At 41.9% G+C, this 26491-nt stretch overlaps 1 protein-coding gene across 10 annotated transcripts in view; it reads right to left on the reverse strand.

Annotated features, from left to right (window-relative positions):
* Cd47 (Cd47 molecule) overlaps positions 1–26491 on the reverse strand; it is a 63948-nt gene that overhangs the window by 27550 nt on the left and 9907 nt on the right. For 6 of the 10 annotated variants that reach the window (XR_010055945.1, XR_010055946.1, XM_006248264.3 and 3 more), the window contains exons 2-4: positions 23928–24275; positions 22975–23088; positions 6193–6282 (exon numbers count right to left, since the gene is read on the reverse strand). Coding sequence is in view for 8 of the 10 variants with exons in the window: in XM_006248264.3 (XP_006248326.1) it covers positions 6193–6282; positions 22975–23088; positions 23928–24275 (552 nt within the window). In the remaining 2 variants the exon portion in view is untranslated. The remainder of the gene's footprint in view (positions 1–6192; positions 6283–22974; positions 23089–23927; positions 24276–26491) is intronic. The other 4 variants (XM_006248267.4, XM_006248266.5, XM_063270440.1 and 1 more) reach the window with 1 other exon arrangement.

Here is a 26491-nt window from a genome sequence, read left to right on the forward strand (position 1 = left end):
TTTAGTATATATATTATATATTATATATTATTAGTATATATATTATTATATATTATATATTAGTATATATTATTATATATTATATATATTAGTATATATATATTAAGGAACAAGTAACAGATTGCTTTATTCAACAAGAATTAAGTACTACCAATCCTCAGAAAGCATAGGTCTAGTCTAGTCTTAGTTCCTTACATACTAGACCTTTGAGAGCCCAGTGATCATAGAAGTTATGAGCTCTTCTAGCAACTTGAACGAGGGGTTAATGATATGAACAAACACAATTTTTCAGGTCTCTGCCACTGACACAGAGCAAATAGTAAGAGGGCACATGAGTTGTGGCTGAAGAAATCTAGTAAAATAACCAAGCCAATTTGGGGTTAAATCAAATCTATCATGTTAAATTTTTACGATCCTTTAAAAATGAGTTACAGAACAGCCACACAGACCCATGCGGACTGTAGGCTACCTAGAAAAATCTAACACTTACTCAAAAGACACGACATTCAAATAGTCCCTAGCCACATGACTATTGAGAGGAGACAGAAGGTATACAGAGACAGAGGGAGATAAAATTTATATCAGATTAAGAGTAAATCATAAAGGGGGACAAACCATCGATTTAATTATTATACTGTTCTTTTCAGATAACTCTGGCAAAGTAATTTAGGATCCTTTGGCGTCCGTTGGGAAGAAACCAATATTATTTTCAATATAATTTGATAGAGTACGTATGATAACTTTTAAAATCAACGTACAATTTCATTATTTAAACACACACACACATTGACGAAGGCCTTGTGGAAATGGTGCTGGAGAAAAGCGAACTGCCATGTATAAAGTGTTTATTCGCCCTTAAGTGAGTCAGAGACCCATAATAAATTCCACATCCGACCCAACTTCTCTGATGAAATAAGTTTATCAGGATGAACACTACAAAAGATCACATTCCTTGTCCACAGGCCTAGGGGAAAAAAAAAACCCAGCTTTATTTTTTATTTTAATATTAAATATATGAGCACAACAGAAGGGAACGTCCAGCAGACATCTCCCAGTGACAAATTATTCTGGTCTAATGGAAGGTTCCAGAACCTCAGAGGATATTGAAGAGCAGTGTTGTCCAGTGTAAAGGGATTGGTGACCACATTTCTGTAAGAGTAGAAAGCTATGCTGTTGCTTGGCCCGGTTCTTCCTACAATAAAGTCACTGAATAACGACATGGCTTGGCGATGGTATGAGCACTACAGGGAAGGACCGAGCCTAACACTGTTGAATAGAATCCACATTAAACTTAGCATAAATTCACATTATGATTAGGGGTCAGCCACTAGGTCGCTGACTGGCTTTCTGTAATAATACTTGTCAGAATGATATCTTTGTCCTCTTATTTGAATAGAACTCTCCACGGCAATGTAGTGTTTGTCCTCATTTCTCCAGAATTATTTTTCCTATTCAGTAAGAAAAAATCCCTATCACATCACTTCTTTTACAAGTGCTTTCAGAGGCCCTGTTAACTTTCGTTAATCTAGGCTTTGAGGACTTACGTGAGACCTCAAGGCTCTTGTGATGGTGAATTGATTTCCTCCATTCCCAACAATGATTGTTAACAACATTTCCCCAAATAGCACCAAGTGATAACCAAATTCCTCGTGGGGGCAATTGTGGGTGGGGATGAGAAAGAAAAGCAAATGAAGAATGTCTAGAATCCACAGAAATACATCCCAGCAGCTCCCACTTTACCAGTTCTGGCATGCGCACATCCCGTGGTTTACTTGTGTGACTCAAGTCCTCCAAACACTGTTTGAAGTTTCGTTACCAAAGTGCAACCAGAGACTTGTCCATGAAGTATGCTTCATGAGACGTCTTTAATACACACCTCACAATATGGATATAAATAAAATGTCATCGTGTCACAACTACCGAAGACCAGCCACTGCATGGTTATGCTCAGTTCGGGCAGACAGCCAAGCACCTGGTTATGATGTCTCCAGTAATAAGCCCAAAGGCACTCAAATGTATCATCCAAAAAGGAAACTGGGCAAGAGGGGGGTGAACGGGACCAGAAATGGCAACTGTGAACACAGTGTATGACATTCAAATAGGCCCTAAGCAGAGTTACAGAAGGAGGACTGTGGGGATGCAGACACTGCCACCATGGAGAGCCACTCAAGAGACAGACGGGCAGCTCAGGGAAGGTGAACTCAGTATCATGAATGAAGTAAGGACCCTGTGACAATGGGAACATCCCTGAGGATGTGGCTCTGGAAAAATGACAAAAAACACACTAACAACAAAAGCCAACTTCCTCAATGGAAAACATCAAATAAAACACACACACACACACACACACACACACACACACACACACACACACACACCCCACACACCATCGAATTCTGAAACCCGAAACTGAAAGTACAGTGGACAGGCTGCAGGCTGATGTGAACTAAGAAGGGAGGTGGCAATTTACCTGGGGTGGGGTGTCGGGGGATGCTTGCCATTTCCAAAGTCACAGAGTAAAACTAAAAGCATCAGGTTGCGCTTAACACAACATTAAATACTGACTTTTTAGCAGTATGATTTAGCATTAACGTTACTACAGTAGGGAAGTACAGCTACAGTAGGGAAGTTTTAATATTTTCAAAGGTTTTTTTTTTTTTTTGGCTGTATTTTTAATTTTTTTCACGGGCTCTTGCCCCATAGCTCTGGTGTTTGCTCTGTAATGCTAAGGATCACAGGACTACACCGCCAGCTCGGCTTGTTTTGACAACATGTTTTGAAGGCCACTGTAGGACAGTAATTTCCTTTGGTATTATCAAGACTGTAGTGCAGAGCTCAGCCTCCAGAGTCAGGTTCATGGTCATGCGGCTGAGTGCGAACTAAAGATCATCTGTACAGGATGAGGCTTAAAGGAAAGGAAAACAAAGAAGAGATAGCCAGCATCCATGCTTAGCTGAGCCTTAAGCCTGAAAGAACTACAGTGCCATGTAGTACTTGAAAACACCCATCAGCCATCAAAATGCAGGCAAGACCTTATACTATCACAGTATAGATGAAGAACCCCGAAAATCAGCCAGGAGCCGGTCCACAGTATGACTAACTCTTGAGGTGATCCAAGACAATGGGTCTGTCTGAAGGTTTCAATTGCTGTGATAAACGCCCTGACCGAAAGCAGCTCATGGAGGAGAGGGTTTACTTCGGCTTAGAACTCTCAGGTCACACACCATCACCGAGGAAAGACTACAGGTGCCCTGAGCTGTGCTTCAAGACACAGCTTTCTGTTAAACGAACTGTCTAAACGGTGTACGTGCATAGGCTTCTTCTTGCAGTGCCCTCACAAATTCACATGCAGAGCCAGAGAGATCATTGAGAGAGATGCCCTGTGGTCAACTACGGACCAAAGTGAAAGGTAAAGAAAGAACCAGAAATCCAGAAAGGAAAAGTCTTCGTCCTGTGCTAACATACATGCATGACCACACAGGTGGGATAGCATGTCAGAACCAGGGTGAAGGGGAATGGTGATTGGATGATCAGTCAACTGATTGATTGCTTGATTGATTTGGGCCAAATACAAGACAGGCAGACATACCATCTTGATGACATGGACTGACGTGTGGCGGCCTCCATGCCAACAGGCAGGGGCACACACTTCCACTCATCAAACCTTTAGCTCAGTGCCCAGCAGTCCCCATGGGTACAGGAAGAATTAATCAGCACGTGAAGCCAACACTCTGTCCTATAACTAACAGTTTCATAGGCTCAGAGCGGTATACTAGATATTCATCCATCCTTCCTGCCGACATTCAAGACAAGCAGACAATCTGGTGGTTAACAACACTGTCTAAACCCAGGATGACCAGGAAACATCTGGGTGACTGTGGACAAACTGCCTGTCTCTTATCTACAAAACAGGAACAACAGCCACAAAAAAACTGGCAGAGTCCCTATGGGAAATCAATGGTTTCAGTGAGAGAACTTGGCACAGTGAGTGACGGTTCCTCAGAGCAAGAGCTCCTCAAATATTCAGCTGCAATTATAACTACTTAACTTTTAACGTGAGGCCAGGCCGGGTGAGTCAAGTCCAAAGGTTTGTCTTCAACACACCACTCTATCTCTCCCTCAGGCTCCTCCCTTGTCTAAGATGAACCAATATCAAACATTTCCCATAAATATTTCTTCAGGTTCATATACATAGTCTTTAAAATGCCACTGGTATAATGAAAATACTAAAAATATCCAACATAACACTAATACAACACTGAGAGGTTTTTTTTTTTTTGTTTTATTTTTTTTTTAACCCACACATCAAATTAGTGGAAGGTTTTTTTAGGAGTGTAACAGTGTCAGGACCCTGAGATGAATGACGGACAGCAGTACTCATCAGAGGTAGCTGTAATTGACAGGGTGGATCTGGAACACATGTTGGCAGGGTTTATCTGCAGGCTTAAAATATTCCTGCTGCCTTAAGAGCTCATACGTTTTTATCAGAGTTTCACGGCATCAAAATTTGGGAACTTCTTTAATACCCATTAAGATGAAAGCTCAATAAAAACATCACACGGCCATAGCAGGAGAATAGAAGCAGCCAGAACCATACTCTGGAGACACTGGGACACAGGGAGGTACAAATACATAAGCGGTATGAGCCAATATACCATTTCCTTTTCTAGAGGAAAAACATCAAAGAAACAAAAACAGGCAGAAATGGAAGATGGAAGGGGAAAAAAAAACCCCTTATTTCTGGATATATCTGGCCAACAGATGATTTGACAGCTTCTTACACAGTGTACTCCATAGTCAGAAAAATAATCATTAGTCTTATACTGTCTAAATATGGCTGATCATAAAGAGATTCATTTCTGATCCACTCCACTGAGAATGGTGTTGCTAATGATAATGTCATAACCAGCAAACTTCTGTCAACCCAAATTCAACAGCACTGCTGTGAAATCATTGTATGGTTCTTAAAAGGCTGTTTCCTGCCTGAATCACAAGACAGCCCTGAAAGCCTGGGTCTGCCAATGTGGCTGAAAGGTTTCCCTAACTCCAGTGATCATGGAGCAGGGCCTGAGGCCATATCGGTCCTTTCCTTACTGAAATGCTAAGATGACTTCTAAACGAGTCTGCAGTCTTGGAGGTAAGGGCGATACGGTGTCTCAACAGTTGCCACTGTCAGACCTTGTTCCCCTCTTTGTCCATTTAGACATAACCTGGGGACATTTCCGAAACCACTAAGCATTTCCACAGCCCTGCGCATGGCGCAAAACTCTTCAAATAAACCGCCAGTCGATTCCCGCCGGTTTTCATGTCTCAGACACAGCCTCACGTTCCAAGAAAAGAACATTATGAACTATCTATCCAGCAGGCACCCTCTGCAGTATTTCAGTAGCATTCGCCTCACCAGAGGCTGTGGAGCAAATTTAATTAGCGCCATTTTCTCCTTACCTGAATAGGTGTTTAGTGGTCCTCAGTGACTACATTACGGAGCTTACGGGGCAAATAGATCTTACATTTTAAAAGCTTGAAAGATTAGTATGTCACCTCAGAACTTCACAAATGGAGTCAATTTCTCTCCCAACGTCGCATGGAAACACCGAGGAAATGCGGCACGCTCCTGGAGGAATGGCCGTAGGCTGGTAGGTGGATTGCTGAGCTAAGCCTGAACTACAAAGCCCGGGACTGGCTACCCTGTAATGACAGTTCTGTACTACTGCAGGTTTGGCCTTCAGGGATTCGGTTAGTTGCTGCCAAAGCCAAGGCCACAGAGCACAGCTCCTCCTGTCGGCCACAAACGGGGCTGTCCACAGACAAGCTCTGACTGGGAAATGAGGCACAGAATCCTAGGTCCCTAGAGCATAGGGACCCTTTTCTACAGGCCAGTTAGACAGAGCTCGTTAGCACTGATAATACCCAAGCACAGTGCTTCTCAACCTTCCTAAGTCTGTGACACTTAATACAGTTAACACACTTAGGACCTCATGTTGTGGTGACCCCCAACAGAAAAACACTTCACTGGTACCTCCTAAGTATAATGATGGCTGCGAATCCTAATGTAAATATCTGATATGTAGGAGGATATTTGATATACAACCCCCAAAAGGGTCACAACATATAGGATGGGAACCATGGCCCTAGAAATATGCATTGTATCACTAATGCACAAATGGAAGAAAAATGCATTGAAATACTTACTTAATATACCAAACTTTCCCCAGAACAGGAGTATAGCCAAAATTGGGAAAATAACAATGAGGATCTTTTCATTTGTAGAAAACCACGAAACTGTGGAGAAAGAAAACAAAAATCATAATTAGTGTTTACTATACTCACTGCTAATGGTCTCAAATATATCCTTATTACTCTAGTAGAAGAAATAACTGGAGCTGTGGGCCATGGTTTACACACACACATACGTACACACATACACACACACACAGAGGCAAAACATATCCCATGTATAACTTTCTCAAAACAACTTCTTTGACTGTATGTGGGATGTGTGCACCCATGTGCAGCCCAGGGGTTAATGTCTGCTGTCTTTCTCAATAGCTTTCCAACTTGTTTTTTGAGGCAGGGTCTCTCTCACACCTGAAGATCATTGATTAGACTGGGCTGTGGCCACTGAGCTTCAGGGGTAGAGCTGTCTCTGAGTCTATAATGCTGTGCCTCAGCCTTTGTGTGGATGCTGGGAATCTGAACTCAGACCCTCGAATTTGCTCCGCAACCACTTTATCCACTGACCCAGTCCCATAGAACAACATATTTTCTTCAGGAATCCTACAGTTCTGGTTACTTGGGTTCGCCTCATCACAATCCCCTGTCCTGTGTGCTGAGGAAGGGCCGGAAGCAGTAGAGAACAGGCTCTGGCTACACTGCCAGGCGTGAAAATCAACTCTGACTCAAAGTCTGTGTGATTGTAGACAATGTCTGAACACCTCTGTGCTTCAGTCCCCTTGAATGACATAGACTCTATTTGTTGAAGGAATTTCTACTACTACTTATACATGCTTTTCTACTACCCTGCTTATACATGCAAGGGCATAAGCCACTTGCTCAATGACTGTGAAAGGCAGGTATTGCCTGTTTGTTTCTTGAATACCTGTGTGTGCCTGATTAAGTCAGCAAGGAACAGTAATTGCTCCTATCAAGCCTGACTTGAAGCAGGTAAAGGAGCTCTCAGGCCCTTCTGATTACTGTGACTAAGACCAACACAGGTGTCCCTGGCCTTTTCTCAAACTGGCTCTGGAAGACTTATAAGCCATTGACTTCAAAAAGATAGCTTTTTAAAAAAAGAATTATATAGTCTACGTCTATGAGTACACTGTCAACACTTCAGACACACCAGAAGAGGGCATCAGGTCCCCATTACAGATGGCTGTGAGTCACCATGTGGTTGCTGGGAATTGAACTCGAGACCTCTGGAGGAGCAGTCAGTGCTCTTAACTGCTGAGCCATCTCTCCAGCCCCCAAAAGATAGTTTTATGTAAACACGAGGAACTGGGTTATTAGGGAAGCTGTTTACGTGTATTATAGGTCACATGGTGAAGATTTATCCTACTCCCCGCATCCTGCATACATGGATCTTAGACACCAAGATTACAGATGGGACTTGTGCGGAACATTTACAATGTTAGGTTTTACTTCAACTGATAATCCCATTGAACTGAAATTTTATGTGTGAATTCTGTCTTTCTCTAACAATGAAAACAAGTAAACTCACTGAATGATTTCAAAGTTGCCTGTACAGGGGTATGTGCTAGATGAATGTCCCTTTGCTCCTGGCTCCTGGCTCCTGCCCCAAGAGAACACTGGAATTCCTGAGATCAATGTCCTGTATTCCTTCTGCCCTTGGTGTCAATGCAGAAGCCCGTGGGCTCTCATCCACAGTGACAGCCATGTGTTTCCTATATTAGACTTACATACTAAATACTGGTGAAAGGTTTCTATCAATCCCTTTAATGAAACTGTAAATCTATCCTGCAAATACCAGTGCTTCGGAATCTAATGTTCTGCCCTAGACACAATATATTTGCTGCTGAAGATAACGAATATTCCAAATTAGTGAAGTAACAGTGTACTGGCTGGTATTATGTCACTCTGACACAAGCTAGAGTCATTTAGGGAGAGGGAACCTCAATTAAGGAAATGCTTTCACCGTATCAGCCTATGGGTGAGCCTGTGGTGTTTTTCTTGGTTGACAATTGAGGGCTCAGTGGCTAGTGGTCCTGGATGCTATAAGAAAGCAAGCAGAGCAAGGCATGAGGAGTAAGTCGATAAGCAGCCCTCACTCATGGCTTCTGCTCAGTTCCTGCCCCAAGTTTCCTGCCCTGAGCGCCTGTTCTAGCTTCCCTCAGTGATGGAAATAAAGCCCACGTTGCATCACAGCGATTGAAACCCTGTGACAAATGCAATGTCAGCTTTTGATGCCCATTGGTTGCAGATCTCTGAGAGAAATGCCCATAGATATCATGAGTGTCCAACTGTGTGACTCAGTATTCTTTTATACCACCTCATACAGCTTAAAAATCCTAGCAGCAAAGAAGTAAGGTACTATTCTTCTGCAAAGATGTGAACAAAACCTTAGGGCTTAATAAGTATGCTCAATCAATTCGGTTTTCCTAATCATGACCTTCTATTTTTCTGCTTTGAGTTGTATAGGTAAGCTATTCATTTCTGCATGATATGTGGAATTATTAACTTAAAGAAAAAGAGGCACAGTGAATTAAGGACCCAAGTACCTTCTGTTTTCAAACCCCTCCTTCTCTCCGGTATTCCCACCACCCTAAACCCTCTCACTAGGCTTCCTCATTCCAGCCATGGTCACTCCATGATTTTTTATTTTACTTGACTCTTATGCTAAAATATAGTCTATATGTAGTCTCATGTTTAACTTGAGCTTACAATCCTGTCCTGACCTTTTCCTCCTAAACACCAAACAATCTTAGGACACAGTCGCAGGAAGCCATGAGCAAAAACAGGTCTTTTCAACAACAGTTGTCTCTTCATTTTCAGTTATCCGACCAACATTCAAAGAAAGCCCATCATAGATAGCACCCTCCTTGATACAGAAGCAGATTAGCACAGGGGATGCTGACCCGAAGAAGGAGCACAAGTAGAGAGGAGATTCCTTGGGGCAGTGGTTAGGGCAAGGCCTCTGGGGGAAGGAACTGACCTGAGTCTTGTGTGTGAAGGAGCCTGTCATGTCAGGACTGAGAAGAGGAGACAAGCACAGCAGTCCAAGGAGCCAAATGGATGACCCCATGGATGGAGTCTAATGGCACAGTCTAGACCGGAAGGGTGTGTGAAGGCAAGATCATAATGGCTTTCACAGCTTGTTAGGGCATAGAGATTTAAGTCCAGGAGTGATGGATGACATGTCATTGAAAGGTTCTTATGATGGAAAGAAAATACACACACACACATACACACACACACACACACACACACACACACACACGTACGTGTCCAGTAACATCTTACAGAGGTTGGTTCTCTCTTTCTACTTACTATATCTGTCCGAGGGATTGAGTAGTCAGAGACCTGGCAGGGAGTGTCTTTACCAGCTGAGCCATCTTGCTATCCCACACTAAATTAAAATGTTTGTCAGTACTGCAGGATGGGCCACAGGATCATGTCAGGCCGGGCAGGTTCCTGGGAGCTACTGGTGCCTGGTGTCTATGCAAAGCACACCAAGCAGTATGTGGCAAGCTGGAATGGTCCCAGGCAAGCCACCTGGCACAAGAGAAATCGGGAATGAGCTGCTGCGAGAGAGTTGATGACTACTCAAGACCTGGAAGACTCTATGCAGACGTAATGAGGCATGGAAGAGGGCAGTTCATGGAGAGAAAATGATACATAGCAAAAAATATTACGGCCAAAAGTTGTTATTAGGAACATATAAGAATCTGTTAGAAATTGATGCAAACTTCACATACCCTGCCCCCATTGCGACAAGATGTTTGCATGTTCCCTGGTGGCAAGTATTCGGGGAAGGGTGGCCGGGAGATGTCACCAACTCTTGTTTAAAAAGACAGCCACAGATTTCTGCTGGAGTCTAGGTCCTGCCACAGCCACAAACGTGTTACCTTTCTCTAATCTGTTACGCTGGGGAAATGCCGATTCACTGAACTGAATATTTAAAAATCAGTTGAGCTGACTGGAGAACCGATTGAGCTAGGCATGGTGGCTATAGTTCTATAATGTCAACGCTGAGAAGGCTGAGGCAGAAGTATCATGAGTTCAAGGCCAGCCTAAACTACATAGCTGGACCCTGTCAAAAACAAAAAACAAAAAAAACAAAAAAACACTAGGGGAAAGCTCCCAATGTTTTATATAAACCCATCTAGATGTCCATTGAGCCACTGATTTAAAGAGGTGTTGTCAGGTGCCATTAACTCTTCCTCCCCAAGGGAAGTGAGAGACCAGGCACGTCTCTAAGATCCATTTCAGTTCTGACTTTCCATGGCATTAAGGAAATTAATTAAGCATAAAATGATCTAAGAACAGTATCTCAGAATTCGGAAAGATACTCCAAGGACATTCACACTGCTTCTACCCGAGCTAGTGCCGACAACTCTTCCCTACGTGCTCCCAGGCGTCTGTTCCTCATCAGGAAGAAGGCAAGCAGGAAAGTGAACTTCTTATATCAAAAAACAGACTCGATACTATCTAAGGAGGGTATGGTCTGTAGCTCAGTGTTTAACCCTGGCCTCCAACCTGTTAGTGACACTCAAGATGCCACTTCTGCAAAATGGGCCTGCCTAAAAAGGTGAAGGGACCATTCCTCTTCCTCGAATGCATACATACACATACAGGTTAAACAACACTGTCTCTTCTGGCCTGACAATCCTCTCCATAAAAGCCACAGACTATCAAGATAGATACCAGGCATGAGGATCCCCTTTTGAGTTATTGGTAAAGAGCATCCAAGAGACTCCCGAAACATCATAGGCTGTTGCTGCTGCATATGGTTAGCTCCCAGAGGCTAAGGCTAAGACTCTGTTGCTGAAGACAGTGTGAACTTCAGACAGGGGACTTGGAGGACCTGAGATGGATCTGCCTCAAAAGCCTTCTCCCTGAGGACTAACTTCTATGGAAGGAACTAGAAATCTTGCAAAGGAGGGAATGCCTATGAATGACCACGACGACCAGCATGGCACAGTAACCCTAGGGGTGAAACACTGGTCCATATACCTTGGTGGTAACCAAAGCTCTTTAGTTGGACCTAAGGCCTGCTCGGCAAGAGGGAAACTCTGCTTAGTACTGTAAACCTAGCCAACTACACAGGGCTAGTGTGGCGTCATGGATCTTGGAGGAGAGCCCACCACAGCCAGGTCTCCAAACTGGCATAATCCCTGAAAACAGTCTACGTATTTATCTGTGTGCCCACAAGTAAGTGTATTTCCCACACTTCGCCAAAGGAACTTTTCCTTGCAACAGAGTCCATTATTTAAAAAAAAAAAAGCAAAAATCATAGCTGATGAAAATGCAGACAACAAGAGACTGTGCCATCTCCAATCCCAACAAATATACCTGTGATATAACTCCTGTGTGTAAGCCTTGGGGATTTTTTGCTGACTTTGGGGCAGAAAGACAGAAAGCTTTCTGTGAGAATGTGTCTCCTAGAAACTACAGAGGCAAAACCCATGAAGTCTCATCAACATGGCTACCTACACAATGACATCACCATCGGCCATGCTAACCTCAGACTGGGAAAGCTCTTGAGCCTTAACCCCAGACAAAGAACTACTGGCAGGCAACTGGGGAATGCTGAGAGTGGGAGTATGGGTTTCCCCTGGGAAGAATTCCTTAATTGGTTATTCAATATCCAATGGTCAATGAGACCATACACATACAAGTAACATTATATGGACCTAGCAGTTTATATTTGAATATTTAGAAGTGTGTGTGTGTGTGTGTGTGTGTGTGTGTGTGTGTGTGTGCGCGCGCGTGCGCTCAAGACACCTTGAATTTGAGAGAATGAGGGATGCTTACAGGGTAGAGGCTGGAGGAAGTAAAGGGAAGGGGAAATGGTATAATTTCAAGAAATAAAAAATACTATAAAATATACATGTGCAAATTTCCAAAACATAGCAAAATGAGCTTTGGCAAAAGATCACAATAAAATCTCTAACATTAGAATTCAACAAAGTCTTGACTTGATGCTTCAGGGTTATGATGGCTTTTTTGGGGTGTCAACATGGCTAGTTTACATTTGCTAGTCGGAATTGTTAGGTGACCTCCCAAATCCCTGACATAATTACCTGTGCAATTCTCTTTTTCTGTATCTAAGACTGAGTATGAGTTCCTGTAACTATTACAACTAGAGAAGGAAGCTTGCTCATGCAATTAAGATGATAATCAGTTGACATTCACAATGAGAGGTTGTCCTTGAAGGGCAAAAGTTGGTCCAAATCAAATAATTCTCAAAAGGCCTTGGACTCTTCCTGGAAAAGGAAGTTGTAGACACTAGAAGGGTTCGGTGAGATAAAAGTCCCTTTCCCTGACATCGCACAGGGGCAGGACAACATGGCAAAGGCCAGTCTGAACCTGCAGAAGTAGAGGGAAGACCCCGGCAGACATCCTGCAAAGTGGGGACCTCAATCTTGCTATGTCAAGGAACTGAATTCTGTGGAACTATGTGAGCTTTTAACAGGGTCATAAAATCCCTTTGAGAATAGACTGTGGTCAGTATCTTTTCTGTCATAGAATCAAACCTAGGGTATTGTCACATCATGATCAGAACTATAGAACTGTTAGCTAATGAATGTGCACTGCTTGAAGCTTCAGTGCTCTCGTGACAATGGACAGAAGAACTCTGCAGTAGCTTTGTGTCATCACTATGAACACAGCTTATAGCATGTGGATGACAACAGAACTTAACAGTGTTAAGCTGGTCTGTTCTCACAAAATCTAGAATGCTTAGGTCCTTAGTGTAAGTATCCTAAGTTTTCTGTACCATTGACAACAGAACTATTAATAGCTAATTTTAAGTTTTATCGTTTACATATTTATAAATGTTTTCATAGTAATTATATCTTATGCTATTTTTTTCAACACACGGAAATCTAGGTTAAAGTCCTGGATGTGTGTTTGACCTTGAACACATTACTTGAATCTCATTTGTTTTCTGTGCTGAGAAGAGGTAACACCTACGTCTGTGTTCCAGAGCTTTGAGCAAAGCACAGCCCACGACGTAAATAATTCATCTGGGATGCACTCAAACGGGATGCCATCCATAACCCGCTTGTCATCTATACTGTACTCACTACCTAGAACGTCAGTAGCATCATTGAATCCACACTGCCCACCTTGGCACCCAACCCACAGTCAGTACCCAGTGAATCTTTGTCAAGGAGATAGCTTATTTCTAGCTCAGAACACTGTGATGGAGACAGCATTCTCATTTTGCTGATAAAAAATAATTAAGGAGCAAAGACTTGGAGAGTATGTGACTACTGACTATGCAGCCATGAACGGGACACTGTACCACCACCTGCAAAGTTCAGAAGGGGGAAGTGTAAGGACCTGAGGACAGGGCTTAGTATTGTGGAATACTGTCTTCTAAGCATGACAAAGCCATTGTTCTATTCAACTCACAACAACTGTGACTGCATACCCAAGATCTGCACAAGATTGGAGCTGTCAATGTCCTGTTACGGAGCGGAGAGGGACTCACAAGCTCTCGCCCTTCTCTAAGAATCTACAGCCAGTTAACAGGTATGGGAGTTGAAGGAGAGACATGATTTGGGGGTTTTGTTCCTTCCTTTTGGTTTGTTTGCTTTGTGGTATCACATTACATCTTTGCACAGATCTCAGGGACTTGACCTGACTGAGATAACAAGAGCATGAAGAAAGGACAAACACGCACACACAGACAGACAGTCAGAAATGCTGGGGCTGACTGGCATGGGCTCTCGAATGGGGACACTGCAGCACTCCTGAAGCTCAGCATGCTTACCTTCTAGAGCTGAATAAGGGGCAAGGACATACCTTACAGCTAAACGAGGACTTAAGCTAACCTGGGTGGCAAGAGTCTCCATTAGGAGGGCAGCTTTCAGGCTGTGAAATATCAGAGGGAGGGGACAAAGCTACGGTGGACAGTTCCTGCACACACTAGCAACCTCGGCGTGGGCCAGGCAAAGGCTTTGCCATTACTCTGAGCCTCAGCCCCGCCGTGGGGTGGTGTCAGGCTTTGCCACCTTCCCAAGGACTTTGATATGGCCACGGCCGTGTCAACAGCCCATATTCATTCCAGACTTCACCACTCAGGTGTCCACCACTCCTCACAGTACAGACACTGGTAAGTTGTCCCTGCTCTTGTACATAAGCCTCCCCCGACCCCATGTTTCTAGAAGCAGCACTTCTAAAAGTCATTGGACCACATACACATACTCAAAAGGAGCATGAAAGTAGACGTGGAGTTATTTGGAAAGAAGAATGGCGATCAGTGGGAACGCGAGGACAGAGAGGGTAGTGGGGTGAATACGATCAAAATACACTATACACCTGAGTGAAAAGATGATGAGAACCATCATGATTTTTAGTAAATACTAATAACCATTTTTAAAAGACCCTGAGTCAAGGTATGTTGAGCCTCTTTAAGTTTTCCTATGTTAGGAAATGATGAAATATAAAACAAAAAGGAAAGAAAAAAGGCTTTCTCTAAACTCAAGTCCTGGAGCACTGGCCTAGAAAGGCATGGATGTCATTTGCACACTGTTAGCACTCGTGCTCCGAAGCAACAAATGGTCACCATTACCTGTGTTCCACTAAGTGGAATGCAATTACATCCTGGACAATTTCTCTTTCTCACTTATGCTTACATTTGCAAAAAAAAAAAAACTCAACACGGTAAAAATGATTCCTCATATCTAAATCCCCAAGTCCACAAAATAAGCACCATTATTGTAACAAATACATATTCTCCCAAAAATAATCCTGGATGCCAAGGCTTATTTTACTGACCCCTTTCCCACTCAAAAATGGCTCCAAGAACAAAAGACAACCTACAGGATAGGAGAATACCTTTTGCAACAACAGAGTAGAGAGAGGATTATCACGTAAAACCTGCAAAGAACTCCAAAATATGAACACAAATTCATCTGGTCAACAATTGGGCCACAGGACTGAACACAGAGTCCTGGAAGTCAGTAAAGACGTCCCTCTTTCCAAAAACTAAAAGTAGAACTAGTATAAGCTCTGTCTATATCAGTCCTAAGTAAACCTGAGGGATTCTTATATTGTTGTACTACTCACAATAACCAAGGCGAGGAAATAGCCCACATGGCCATCAACGAATAGAGGAAAAAAAAAAAGTGGTGTGTACACACAATGGGGGTTTATTTAGCTATATGGAAGGAGAAAACTATGACATCTGCAGGAAATTAGACCTGGGAATCATTGTGTTAAGTAAAACAAGCCATCCTCACCTATCCCTCTTGTTTTACATGTATTTACAAATATGTAAATAATTAAGTATGTATGTGTTAAACATGCAAATAGAAGACTGTGAGAAGGGAGACCTAGCTCTAAAGGAAATGGGGGCCAGGAACAGGAGAGATGTTGGGCTACATGGGACACAAAAGCTCTAGTAGAGACGAATTGTAGGGGAGAAAGGGAGCAGCAAGCAGAGGTTAAGGTCAAGGGAAGGCAGTAAGGGGAGGCAAATAAGAACAAAGCACAGTGGTGTAAATGGATGAAAATGCTATCCATGACAAAACCAAGTTTATACAATATCTTTCCACAAATCCAGCCCAACAAAGGATAACAGATAAAAAATTCCAACACAAGGAGGGAAACTATACCCTAGAAAAAGCAAGAAAATAATCTTCTCTCAACAAAGTCAAAAGCAGATACACATACAAACATAATTTCACCTCTAACAACAAAAATTACAGGAAGCAACAATCACTTTTCCTTAATATCTCTCAACATCAATGGACTCAATTCCCCAATAAAAAGACATAGGCTAACTGACGGGATACATAAAGAGGATCCAGCATTTTGCTGCATACAGGAAACACACCTCAGTGACAAAGACAGACACTACCTCAGAGTAAAACCATCTTCCAAGCAAATGGTCCCAAGACACAAGCTGGAGTGGCCATTTTAATACCAAATAAAATCAACTTTCAACCAAAAGTTATCAAAAAAGTCAATTCTGAATGTCTATGCTCCAAATGCAAGGGCATAAGTGACTATTAGGCAAAGAGCTTGGAATACCCATGATACAACTCATGGACCACATGAAGCTCAAGAGGAAGGAAGACCAAAGAGTGGATGCTTCAGTCCTACTTAGAGGGGGGACAAAGTAATCAAGGGAAGTAGAAGGTGGGAGAGACTTGGAAGGAAAAGAGGAGGGGGAGGGGAAAGAGAGGGGCAGAATCAGATCTGGGAGGAGATAGAAGAGATGTACAGAGGGTCAGAAAATTGAACAGAGCTGTGTAGCAAAGGAGGATGGAGAACTAGAGATAGCAACCAGAAAGTCCCAGATGCCAGGAAAACTAGAACCTCCCAGGACCCCACAGGGATGACATTAGCTGAAATATCCCACAAAGGGGAGGGAGAACCTGTCCAGACCATATCCAGAGACATAGCCATCCACATGAGGGATGGGGCCACCCACTCATCTCCAAAATTTTAACCCAGAATTGCTCCTGTCTAAAGGAAATACAGGGAGAAAAAGTAGAGCAGAGACAGAAGGAAAAGCCATTCAGAGACTGTCCCACTTAAGGTTCCATCCCACATGCAGACATCAAACCCAGATACTATTGCTGATATCAAGAAGTGCTTGCTGACAAGAGCCTAATACAGCTGTCTACTGAGAGGCTCTGCCAGATCCTGACAAATATAGATGTGAATGCTTGAAGTCAATCATCAGACTGATCATTGGGCCCCCCAATGAAAGAGTTAGGGGAAGGACTGAAGGAGCTGAAGGGGCCTTATCTGGTATCAATGGGAGGGGAAGCCCTTGTTCCTGTGAAGGCTTGATGCCCTAGTGTAGAGGAATGTTAGGGCAGTGAAGTAGGAGTGGGTGGGTCAGTGGGACAGCGCCATCATAGAAGCAGGATAAGGGGGGAAGGGATAGGGAGTTTGCAGAGAAGAAACTGTGAAAGGGGATAAACTTTGAAATGTAAATAAATAAAATATCCAACTTAAAAAAAACAACGTTCTGTAAGTTAACTATAAAAGTTGCTAGGACCTGGATTTTGATGCCAGCAGCCCCAAAGTTCACAGCACAGCTGAGGTTTGGACTCCAATATTCCCAGAGTCCACCACGGCACTGGGTCTTTGGCTCTAGTGTTTATCAGGGAACCATGTCTTTGGCTCCAGTAGTGAGCAATTGGGATTCTGACTCCAGCTCTCAGAAGTTTATGGAGTTCAGAGTGAGACAAGCAAGTTTAATACACGTGGTTGCGCTGGTGATCAGTGTGCGGCCCATTGGTGACCTGCAATCACCTTGATAAGACCAGACATCTCAGCAACCTCAGATGACTTTACTAAGATCAACACCAAACTTGGTCAGTCTCCACGGGGGATCTTTACACAGCACTCCTTTCTAGGAAGAATCACAGAAAAACAAACAGAAACAAACATCCACATAGAACTGCAAGAAAGAGAACAAAGTCATCCTAGCAATGAAGAAAATGTGACAAAGAAACATAAAGAATATTAGACAACTGCCCAACACAACCCTTTGCCACCTTCCATTTATTTCAAACTGGTTACACAATAGGTCACAAATCAAACTCAAAGGGAAAAAAGCTGAGATAATTCCTTGTCTTTTATCAGAACACCAGGAAATAAAAGTAGTAATCAACAGGAAGAGAAACTATGAAACCAGTGAGAGACAAGACAATGTATTTTCAACCAGAGAGAAGCAACCTCTGGGATTCAGCCAAGACTATCTTGTACACAATGATAAGCACTTATACTAATAATAATACTAGTAAGTGAGAAACATCTCATATAAACAACACCATACACTTCAAGGCTCTAGAAAAGCCAGAGGACAGCCCCAAACCCAACGATGGCAGAGAATGATAAAGTCTGTGAAAGAAAGTGATGACATAGGGATTGAAGAGCAATACTGAAGATCAAAGACTTGGTTAATGAAATTGATAAACCCTTAACTAACCTGACAAAAGAAAAGGAGGAGGTGACCCAGAGCACCATTAGGAATGCTTTGAGAGCACGTACTCCAAAAAGCTACAAAAACCTAAGAAGAATGGATGCATTTCTAAATGCATATCATTTATCAAAATTAAAGACAGACGATATGAGTAATTTAAATTGACCCATTACAAGCAACAAGATTGAAGCTTTAATCAAAAGTCCCCACACAAAAGAAAAGCCCAGGATAACATGGAATTACTGCTGAATTGTACCACAATTTCAAGGAAGATCCAATTCCAACAGTCCTCAATTTGTTCCACAGAATAGAAGGGGAAGGAACACCACCAAATTTATCCTACAAAGCTATTATTATGCTAGTATCAAAGACATAAAAAAAGAAAAGAAAACTACATAGCAATTTCCCTTAGGAACATAGGTACAAAACTTCGAATTTCTTAAACTCAAGAATATATGAAAAAGATCCTACACCATGACCAAAGGGTTTCATCCATGGGTGTGGTTCAGCATACACAAATCAGTAAGTGTATACCATATATGATAACTAAAGGATTATATCATCATCTCAATAATACAGAAAGAGCATCTGACAACTTCAATGTACCTTCATGATAAAAGTCCTGGGGATATATGTAATGCCACATTGCCAATATATATGTAGATATAGATAGATATATATATAGATAGATAGATATGTATGTATATGGCAAAATAATAAAGGCAAATACACTCGAGCCAACATTGTAGCAAACAGGCAACAACTGAGAGCATTGTCTCAGAAATCAGGAATGAGATGGCACCAACTTCAATGTTCTAAGCCAATGTAGTGCTTGAAGTTATAGCATTACAACAGGAGAAATACATGAAAAAAAATAGAAACAGGAAGGGGAGAGGTCAAACCATCCCTATTTGCAGATGGCATGAACATATATTTGAAAGACTCTATATACTCTAACATAAATATACACTTTTAGTGAAGTTGCAAGATACAAAATAAATATACAAGAATCAGTAGCCTTCATAAATACTAACAGTGAACTCACAGAGAAAGAAATTATGTGTCATTGCCAACACAGTTAGAAACAGAACTATCCAAGGGAGTGAAAAATAGCAATGAGAACTTAAAAGCATGGACAAAGGACATCAAAGGAAATACTAGACAATGGATCAAAGGCCATTCCATAGTTCTGGTGTGATGAAATTAGTATAACGAAAGTGTCTATATTATCAAAAGTCATTTAAAGATTCAATATAATTCATATCAGAATTCCAATGCTAGAAAAAGAAAAAGAAAAAGCAATCCCAGAGTCCACATGGAACCACAGAAGACCACAGATGAGGTATCCCTAAAGAGGAAAGCGGCGCTGGGGGCACTGTGTGTATGGCTTCATCATACTGCAGAATTACAGTGATAAATGCAGAAAACAAACTAGGCAAGGGGACCAATGGAACAGAACATAGAAACGAACAAAGATATCAAAAAATATGCAGTTGATAAAAAGGTAGTGTATTCAAAGGAATGGTGATGGCCAAATTGGACCTCTTCCCGTAGAATCTTCAGATCCGTTTTGGTTTTTCCATATAAAAACCAGCTATAAATGGATCAAACACCTTAATTTAAAATGCAGAACACTGAAATTATTAGAGGAAAATTTACAGTATACATTTTAAGATAAATGTTTAGGTAAGTACTTTTGGAATAGATCTCTAACAGTGCAAGAACCAACTCCAAGAATCAACAGATGTAACGACATAAAATAAAAGTTTCTGCACAGCAAAGAGACTATCAGCCAAGTCAACAGACAGCTACAGTATCTTTAACGGCTATACTCAAATAGGTTAATACCAGAATTTACAAAGAGCCAAAACTAAAAGGGAAAAAAACTGCCAATCAATAAATAGGCTGTTACATGAACAATTCTCAAAGGAGGAGACACAAATGGCCAAGATAAATTTTAAAACGTCTTCAGTACCCTTAGTTATCACGGAATTGCAAATGAAAGCTGCTTTGAGATACCATCTCATCCTAGTCAGAATGGCTATCATCGAGAAATCTGACATAGATGCTCATGAGGATGCAAGGAAAGAAGCAACGTTTTATTTCTTTATTTGCTGGTGGTAGTTCAAACAAGTGCCGCCATTACAGAAGGAAGTAAGGAAGCTTCTCAAAAAAAAAAAAAAAATTGAAAAAAAAAAAAAAACCAATACCCTATTGTGTAACTCAACTACACGATAACTTTTAACCACATACCCAAATGGTTGCATAGCCTACCAAAGAGACAGGAGCACAGCCATGTTACCACTGCACTCCACACAACGGCAAGGCCACGGAGCCAGCCCAAGTGAATAATGGATGGATAATGAAAAGTGGTGATATACACAGAGGATCTTATTCAGCTGCAAGACAACAAAGCAATGAAGCTTGCAGGGCAAGCGATGGTTCTGCAAAGACAAAGGACACATGTTCTCTTTCATGTGCAGGCCCTAGCCTCTGTGTGTGTGTGTGTGTGTGTGTGTGTGTGTGTGTGTGTGTGTGTGTGTGTGTGTGTGTGTAAATATGGAGAAAGTCTAAAATGCTATAAAGGAGACCACAAAATGATGAAAATGGATGATTAGAAAAGACGGGAAGTAGACAAAAAACACAGGGTACACGGATGAAGCAAAGAGACTGGGGGAGGGGGTTCCAAGGAAGGGGCCAGAAGTAACAGGAGCCGGGAGACAAGGGGGGCAAGAGAATCTACTAAAATACACGTTGAAGATGCCATAGTATTTCCATACCTCGTATGCTAATTTTAAAACTGAATTACCCACAACGTTTAAAAAAGAGAAAATGTTACAAAACAGCAGCAAAATATCACAACAAAGATACAGAGGGATTTGGGCATTCATATTGCTGACATTAACGTAAGAAAGAACAGCCACTCCGGAAACCTGTTAGTGGTTTCCTTTAAAAAAAAAGAAAACATCAGCATATACTTAATGGATAACCCAAAATTGAAAGTGATCAAAATTTCTTGCTGAGGTGAATGATTAAACAAGCTAATAAGAAATCAATGGGATACGCCTTAGCAAGAACCCACGGGGTTAGCATTTGTTATGAACATCTGTGACAAGTTATAAGCAAACAAATAAAACACAGTCAAACACAAGAAACCCACCATCTCAAGGGCATCGTGCCGAGTGGGGCACACCTTGGAAGATCATTTGTTATTCGTTGATTATAATATGAATATATTATATATATATATAATATCCATTATATATCCATATACATCCATTATAACTCAATAACTCATTGATGAATTATTATTGAGTTTCAGAGTCACAGATGTGGATGACACATTAGTGTCTGCCAGTCAGGAGCAACCCAAGGCGTGGTGAGCGCCTGAAGGATTAGCATGAGGATGCTTGTGCTCATCTACCTGCTCCATATTGAGATCAAAATGGCGGTTAGCCAAGTGGGATGAAATAACAGAGACCCTTACACGGGACAACCGTGAACCCCTTGGTTCTGATAACCAGGGCACAGCTACATTAGATGCAACCACTTAGGGTGACTAAAGGTACGCAGCACTTCTCTATCTCCGATTCCTCCCATGCAACACCAGTTATTTATTTATTTACTTTTTAATTAAAAACACATAAAAACTCAGAAACTTCAAGCTTCTGGTAGAATTTTCATGTTGTATACAACAAAACTTTCCCATTCTTAATGGCACAAAATGAAGCCTGGCTCTTAGTTCTGTCCGGAGGATGGAGGAGAAGGTATCTTGCAAACAAGGACAAGACAGTTATATACAAAACAAGATGTCCTCTCAGACACTGGGATTCCCATCCCACTCATCTCCGTTCCACTTGTGTCTTTTTCAGTCTCAAACTTATGGTTTGTTCTTGCTTGTTTGTTTGTTGCTGTTGTTTGGTTTTGTTTGTTTTTTCAATCGGTTTTTCTCAGTGATCCAAACCACTGTTCCTAATGTCTGGCCCTTTCACTCCCGTGAACCTCCTATCCACTCTCTCAGAAAATCTCCAACTAGGTAGAGGATGATCTCCTCCTGTACACACTACTGACTGACCAGATCGTCCTGAAAGGCAGACATTTAAAAAAAAAAAAACAACCCAAATTAACATCGATCACAACGTAAGGTATATGTGAGCTTCTGTGCAGAGGCCTCCCAAATTCTTCTTGCCTAAGCCGTTCCTTCCCTTCTCAGCAGACTTCCGGGCAGTATGTCGACACCACATCAAACAAATACCCAAGATATATGAGATTTCCATCCTCATTTCAGAGATAGGCATCTTGGACTCAGTGAAGAGTCTTCCTTGAGGAATGGGGTGAACAGTGAGTCCTGAACAGGGTGTGTAACTCAGATTGCGTGATGTCTAATCCTGGGTCAGAATATTTAATCAGGCCAGCCCACCCCTCCCCATCTGCTAACGGACATTTTGTAATTTTAAAAGCAAGAACAGATGGGAAGTGCTGACCTAATTCAGCAGTCCTGATCCCCACCCAGAGCTGGTTCTCAAAGTGTCATCAACCCTGAGGTCTGCAACACACCTTTCGAATTAAGTAGAACTTAAGATGCACTCTTTAAAACTGTTAAGATCCCTTGTAATGTGGTTCTAAAAAAATCAGCCAGCACAGCAAAATATAGAAAAGAAAGGAGACTGTTTATTTCAGATAACAACACTGCCGTCCACAACTCACCAACCCACTCATGAAAAGTCTGGGCGCTAGCATCAAGACTGAATTCAATTCGGTTAAGTTGAATCCCTGCTTCCCCAGTTGCTGGCAAGTGTAGCAAGCTGGCCACAGAAGCCTCCAGGAATCAGCATGATTACCTAATGTGCAACCTCCTTTCTCCTTCTCGTTCCCTGGAGGGGTAGTGGTAGTGGTAGTGGTAGTGGTAGTGGTAGTGGGGTAAGAACAGTCTGATCCTTGGTCAGTGTTGAAGGCTATAAGACCACAAAAAGACGAAATAACCAGGAGGAACTTGACAAATTAATAGAATAATAAAAAGTACATTTTGCTTGCAAAAGTTTATTTTGGTTTGGTAAGGTGAGGTCTTCCCCTGAACCTCTTCTGTAACTCACTATGGAGTCCAGGTTTGCCTCGAATTTGCAACAATCCTTCTGTCTCAGCCTCTGCAGTGTTGAGATCACTCATGGGCCACCACACTCAGATTAATTACATTTGATGACATTTGATCACAACGAACGGAAACACCCATTACCTCAATGGAAGAGGTTGTTTGTAACGAGGTTTCCTATTGCCCTGGCTAGCCTCAGATGTGTTATATAGCTGAGGCTAGGCCTTGCTCCTGAGACAAGGAGCTATAAAAGGGAGACAAGTCTGGCTACTATTGTGCTCTCTTTCTAAGAGGGTCGGTTTCACAGGAGGCCTTTAGATAAGTTTCATGGTCTTACTTTTACTTGCTTTAAGAGTCTGCTTTCTCCTGCAGCAACAGGGTACCAGGAAGAGGTGACTTATAAGCACCCTAACTTGGTTTCTGGTTCTGAGGCCTCTAAGTTCCACGGCACAGTGTTGGCGCCTGCTCAGTTTCTGAGACAGATCTTTGTGCTACCTCACAACACTGTAGAGGAGCTAGATGGCGAGTGTTTGTAAAAGAGACAGAAACATGAGTGTCCTGTTTCTCTCCAGATGGCCAGTCCACCTGCCCGAGAAGAGCCTTAATTCCTCCTAGTGACTTCTTCAAGGTCCCACCTCACAGGACTCCCACAGTGGCAACCATATTTCAACAGGAGACTCAGAACAAGCAAACTGCATCACTTACCTGGGCGGTTTTTCAGCTCTATAACTGTTTTGCCTTCTCTGGAAAGCTCAGTCACTTCACAGGTGTAGTTTCCCACCACAGCCTCATGGGTATCCATTGTCAAAGAGGCAATGCCTTTGAGCAAGTCTGAGACCGAGATTTTTGCACTGGTAAAGTTTTGTTCTCTAGTAGTGCTATTTTTATTTCCATCATAGATGAAAATATACGATTTGTTCAACTTCCACTTCACAAACATTTCATCGGTGCTTTGGGCTTCCACATTAAGGACTTTGCAAGGGATGACCACAGTGTCATTGCATGACGTGAACTCTACAGATTTGACTTTACTAAGCAGGAGTTGAGCTGAACCTGGAATACAGACACAAAAACATTTCATTAAAATCCGCATACGTGATCTATTATCTTAGGTGTATTACAAACCATTAACATAAAGAAGGCTACTTCAATTGTTCATTTATGCTTGTAATACAAGAGCAAGGTGAAAAACAGCAACAAATCATTTGCACACCAGCTAGTAGACTATAGCTTTCCTTTATTCGGTCTTAATACTACAAAGTATGCATTACCATGCATCTTGGGGATAAATTTACCAATTGTGTTGGAATATGCAAGGTACAGTATCTAGCTTCGCAAGCTCTGAAGTAATCATGTCTGCTTACTGATATAAGTAGGAAAATACTATCCTTACTATGGGAACACCATGAATAGAAAACCAAATATTCTATTCGGGCTCAACTTCTATACATGTCTTCTAGATGCAATGTGCTAAAGTGATACGAAATTTATCTCTTCACTCAGGCTGCATAACCCAAAAAAAAAAAAAAGTGGCCAGTTCTATTATACTTTAATATACAAAGCAACTGGAATGAATCAAATCTTATCTTTCCAAGAGGATGGGAAGTCTTGGAATACTAACGAGGGAAAAAAATGTTCTCTGTGGCTATTTCCCACTTCAAAAGAGACAGCGATAGACACTTTGTATGCAAGTCTCACAAAGGCTGGCACACAATTGAATGGCATTTCTCCTACCCCGACATTTCATTGAGTCTACAGAACAATTCTGAAATGTAGATTACAGGTATTTCTTCCTCCAATAAACCATAAACTACCCTAAAAGCCAAGAAACAAGTTGAAACCAACAGCAGATGCTGTTGATGGGTAGAGATGCCCATTGGCTGTTCTCAATGGCAATAAACCGCCCTGGTACCCTGCTTCCCATTCCACTCGAATGGCAAAGATGTGGAGAAACTCCAGTTGTATTATACAACATGACCGCTTATCAAAAGCTCTTATCTGACTAGCTTGTTGACTTTTCCATCGAAACTCAAAGTACCAACAAATATAAAACATTGGCCCTGTTAATCTTTAATATTTCCTCCTTCTATGTAAACTAGACATAAAATTGAAGGCATAAAATATTACTCTAAGTATAATTATTAATAAACACTCATCGGGGGGTGAATGTAAGGTTCTACACCAGAATACACTCTGCACTGTGTTCAAGAAAACTCAAACACAAGTCCTCTGCCTGGCACGCTGGTGTGCAGTGCTGAGCAAGTCAATCTCCTATAGCACGGTTTAATAAGAAGCGTCAGAGTGAACGACCCTTCCTAGACTTCCTAGAACACTAAGGAGCAATGCAGGAGAAAACAACTAAGAAATATTCCCTAAGAAACACCATGTTGCACAAACACAGGGCAACAGCATAAAACTGGACATCACGGCATCTACTGAGATGAGCTGGGCCTTCTGGACACTCTGGGGAATGTAGCCTTGGTGGCATGCACGGTTGACCTTTCCCAGTTCTCTAGTTTTTTAGCCAGCCAAATATTAGGAAGCCCCAGGCTTCATGTCCAAATACAATCTCTATACCCTTGGAGTTTTGTGTTATTTCCCTGGAGAAAGAGACATCGAGGGCAAGGAATCACGTTGTACAAAGGGAGATGGGGGGAGAAGTGATGTCACAAAGGATGGGAAGTATCAGAAAATAACTGTAAAGACTCTGAAGTGGTCAGAAAGCTCCCAGATTGTCTTGTTAGTGGCTACTGGGCATTATCTAGCAGACCTGCAATTTTAAGATTCTACAGTTTCTGAATCCACTGACTTCACCTCGACCATCTCCGATTGTGTAAGTTGTTAGAATGGAGGGTCATTCCCAGGATTCTTCTATAGAGATAGAAACTGTTCCTTGTAGCCGATTTGTACCTCATGGAAGAGGGGTCCCACCATACTAATTTAAAATACCTGGAGATCCCAACCAGTTTTGCATCCCTTATTAAATCCTTTAAGTATTCTTACCTATGATGTGTCTGGTCTACCTATTTGCCTTCAAAAGTGGTTTTTGTCTACTTGTTGATTTGTTCCTTAAAGGAGTAAAATTAAAATGTTGGTCCATTTTATAGCAGCATGAGTCATTTCAAGATTTAAAAATTATATTCGTATGAGTCAGTTCAAAATTATGCTTTTCCAGAAGATTCAAATGAAGGGATCCACCATTCTATTTTTTTTCGCCCCCCGGAAAACCCCAGGTAAGAATGAGGTGGCTTGCAAACACTCCATAATTT

The sequence above is a fragment of the Rattus norvegicus genome, chromosome 11 (assembly GCF_036323735.1).
Source record: "Rattus norvegicus strain BN/NHsdMcwi chromosome 11, GRCr8, whole genome shotgun sequence".
NCBI lineage: Eukaryota > Metazoa > Chordata > Mammalia > Rodentia > Muridae > Rattus > Rattus norvegicus.